Source organism: Ambystoma mexicanum, chromosome 10 (genome assembly GCF_040938575.1).
Source record: "Ambystoma mexicanum isolate Mex_15411 chromosome 10, UKY_AmexF1_1, whole genome shotgun sequence".
Lineage (NCBI taxonomy): Eukaryota > Metazoa > Chordata > Amphibia > Caudata > Ambystomatidae > Ambystoma > Ambystoma mexicanum.
The window spans coordinates 1,541,404,411-1,541,407,892 of record NC_090932.1 but is presented as its reverse complement, the minus strand read 5'-3'; the positions used below and the strand labels follow the sequence as shown (position 1 = coordinate 1,541,407,892).

The 3,482-nt window shown below is 48.1% G+C and overlaps 1 protein-coding gene across 1 annotated transcript; it reads left to right on the top strand.

Annotated features, from left to right (window-relative positions):
• Positions 1 to 383: 383 nt before the first annotated feature.
• SRSF9 (serine and arginine rich splicing factor 9) lies at positions 384 to 3,211 on the top strand. Its single transcript, XM_069619767.1, has 4 exons — positions 384 to 844; positions 1,266 to 1,435; positions 1,553 to 1,725; positions 2,165 to 3,211. The coding sequence occupies exons 1-4, from the start codon at positions 624 to 626 to the stop codon at positions 2,306 to 2,308; spliced, it is 708 nt and encodes a 235-aa protein (XP_069475868.1). The 5' UTR covers positions 384 to 623; the 3' UTR covers positions 2,309 to 3,211.
• Positions 3,212 to 3,482: the final 271 nt, after the last annotated feature.

The following is a 3,482-nucleotide window of genomic DNA, read 5'->3' as shown; positions in this document are numbered from 1 at the left end:
GCTTCTTGGTAAATAACAGAAGCATACATATTAACTCTCACTTCACCCAAGGAAATTCCAGGGGCTGCAAAATAGTACAAAGCCCAGCATTAAGGGACATAATTTAAAAACCACCAAATTAAATAGCACATTGCAAATAAACCACCACGCTCCCAGTTGTATTTTCCTTTCAAGGTGGAGCTAAACTTTGCGACATGGACTCGTATTTATAGAACACTACATTTAACGGGCGGCTGTAACGTCTGTTTTACACATATATCGGTTACGCCATTTGCTCTCTGTGCCGAGAGAAGGCATTCTTAAAATGGCGGACTTCTCGCGTCACTAGAGGGCGCGGGAATGGGCGCTCTAGGAAGCCAGTTTCGGCTCTATGGTGGGATATTTCCCCACAATGCCCCGCGCTTGAGCTGCGGCCTGTCTGTCTGCAACAAGCGAGGGAAGAGAGCGGGAGCGGCAGCGCGGGCCGGGTGGAAAGAACAAAGCAGGCCCAGCCCGGAATAAAAAGGCTGAGGAGAGTCCGGTCAGGCATTACACCCAGCCCCCGGAAAGCCATCAGCCCCGTGACATCCAGCAGCCAGGCGTCGGCGAGTCGTAGCGAACAGGCCGCAACCCCAGTAAAGAGAATGGCTGGCTTTGGTGGATGGGGCGACAGGGACTCGGCAGGGCCTGGCGGCTCTCGGGACCGGGAGAAGGATGGCCGCATTTACGTCGGTAACTTGCCAGCCGACGTGCGCGAAAAGGACGTGGAAGACCTGTTTTACAAATATGGGCGCATCCGTGACATCGAGCTTAAGAACCAGCGTGGCCTAGTGCCATTCGCCTTCGTGCGCTTCGAAGACCCCAGGTAAGAGGACGCCCCCTTGACTGATATAAAAAAAATCCATTCCCCCCAGCTGAAGCTCGGAAACAGTAGCTTCCCAGCGATGGCACGAACGCATGAAATACTGTGAATATCTGAGGATGGAATCCGGGACCGGATTTAGGCGGGAAATGCTGTATCCAGGATTTGGGGGAAGCCTTACAGGGAGGGCGGATGGCACGGTCGCCTTATCATCCGGGCGGGAAACTAGCTCAATGTGGAAAAAACACGCTGAAAACTCAAACTCAGCAGCTTTTGAATGGTTCCGGTTTACCAGCACTGTAGATCTGAGGAATAAAGCCACGGCTGCCAAGTTATAACCGTTTCCTATGTTATGTTGAAGCACCAAATGCTGATTTCCCCGACGGTCCTGTTATCAAATTGTGTGAATGTTTTCGCCCCACAGAGACGCAGAAGATGCGGTCTACGGAAGGAACGGCTACGACTATGGCCACTGCAGGCTGCGTGTGGAATTCCCCCGGGCCGCTCGAGGTCGCGGCGGCATCGGCGGGGGTGGACCCCGTGGAAGGAATGGCCCCCCTTCGAGACGATCCGAATACAGAGTGCTTGTTTCAGGTAAGATCTCCGGGTGCGACTATTTCGAGATAGTTGCAGGATCTCGCTCCTCTGTTCATTCACCCTTTTGCAATTCGCTAGTGTGGAGTTAATTTTCATCTGTGTTCGCTTCCCCAGGACTTCCCCCTTCTGGGAGTTGGCAGGATCTCAAGGATCATATGCGTGAAGCCGGCGATGTCTGCTATGCGGATGTGCAGAAAGATGGGATGGGAGTCGTCGAGTTTCTCCGCAAGGAAGATATGGAGTATGCACTGCGTAAACTGGACGACACGAAATTTCGATCCCACGAGGTGAGTTTTATTTGCGAACAACTTTGTTACCATATACACACGGCATCAACCTTCCTGCACGTTTGCTAGGTTTGTTCCTCATCCCCTTAACTTACAGGATGCGCGATTCTCAAACCGTGTAGCGCGGGGAGGTAGTGGTGTAACTGCATGTTTTGACTTTTACGTGTACATGGGGCGGGGGGGGGGTAGTTTCGATATGTATGGCTGTCCAGCCTGAATGAACACTTGGTAAACTACATGGTGAACTACCAGCCATGGAAGCTGGGCACGTTGCAACCTTCATATATTTCATAGTGGCGATGCATTGTTTGCCACATGTACTGTTTCCATGTAGCTAGCTGCGGTTTATTGATGGTTTTGCTGGTTTATTTCCCATCTACGTAACCATGCGTCTATTGTACACTTCCACTGAGGATTTTTCTCTTCCGTTTATTTTCAGGGTGAAACTGCCTATATTCGTGTGTGCCCGGAGAGAAGCACCAGCTATGGCTACTCGCGGTCACGATCTGGCTCGAGGAGTCGCGATTCTCCATACCAAAGCCGTGGCTCACCCCGTTACTCTTCTCCATTCAGGCCCTATTGATCCAGCTGCCCGGACTTTTCTTTTACATGTGACATGAGCGCCTGATTGGAATTTACATTCCAGACCTGGTGGAGTAAAAGTGTCTGAAATTTCCTTTCCCTTTTTAAATAAAAATACTTTTTTTTTTAATGCATTAGTTTTTGTTGGGGGGTGGGAGGGTTTACAAGGATTATCTACGAAGTCCTGCAATGTTTGGGAAAGGGAGGGTAATAGTGTTTTGTTTCTTTATTGGTTCAACTTGGTAAAGTATGGAAGGGTTTGTAGGTCTTAATTGGAAGTGACTGTTGGCGCAGCTAAATGTTTTGTTTGGAAATATATTTTTAACAATGTATTTTGCTGGCTGTTGTTTTTTTTCTGCTATGGAGTTTATAGGGTGGGAGCAATTGGGCATGCGGTGTCTATTCGCGCCGAACACGTACCTGCGTGTATGTGCATAACCTCCAGCATATGTATTCGGCACACCAGGCCAAGTTTTCTTGTTCGCGGTTTGACCATTTTGCTTTAGGATAGAACTTTAACTTTAAAAAAAAGATAACGCTCCTGCATCCCGAGAGAGCACTGGTCGATTTATTGTTGGTGCTCAGCAGGTGTTACATTTCATTGATTGACCTTTTGTTGAGGTTGTGGACCCCCATGTCCGAAACGATTTAATTTACCATCGTGTACAACCTCAGCCCCCTTAATGCCACGCAGGTGTTAATCTTACGCTCTCCACCAGAGACTTGAACTACGTTTTCCAGTATTGAGACAACAACCTAAGAGTTTTAAGTCCTAGCTATAGAGTGGCAATTGTGACAAGTTAAATGGTGCCGGGAGTCTTTGTTAATGGCTAAGTGAGGTGACATGAACAATGTACATTTCTTTTCTTGACCTTCAAAAACATTAAACTCCTTTCTTAGCACAGTATTGCCTCTATTTTCATCAAGTTTGAGTTTTTGGGGGCTGGATTACATGGTATTGGGATGGGTATTGTGGGTGGGTGTATAGATATATTTGGTCACCCGCTGACGGAGCCTGGTTACGAATATTGAATGGGGCCTTTCTGTTCTAGATATATTGGTTTCTATTTCTGCACACTTTCCAATCCTAAAACGCATGTTCTGTGTGAAATTGCATTCATTCTGTGGGCGGGCAGGAGGAGTCTCAGAATTGATGTCTGGCAATAAAAGAATTG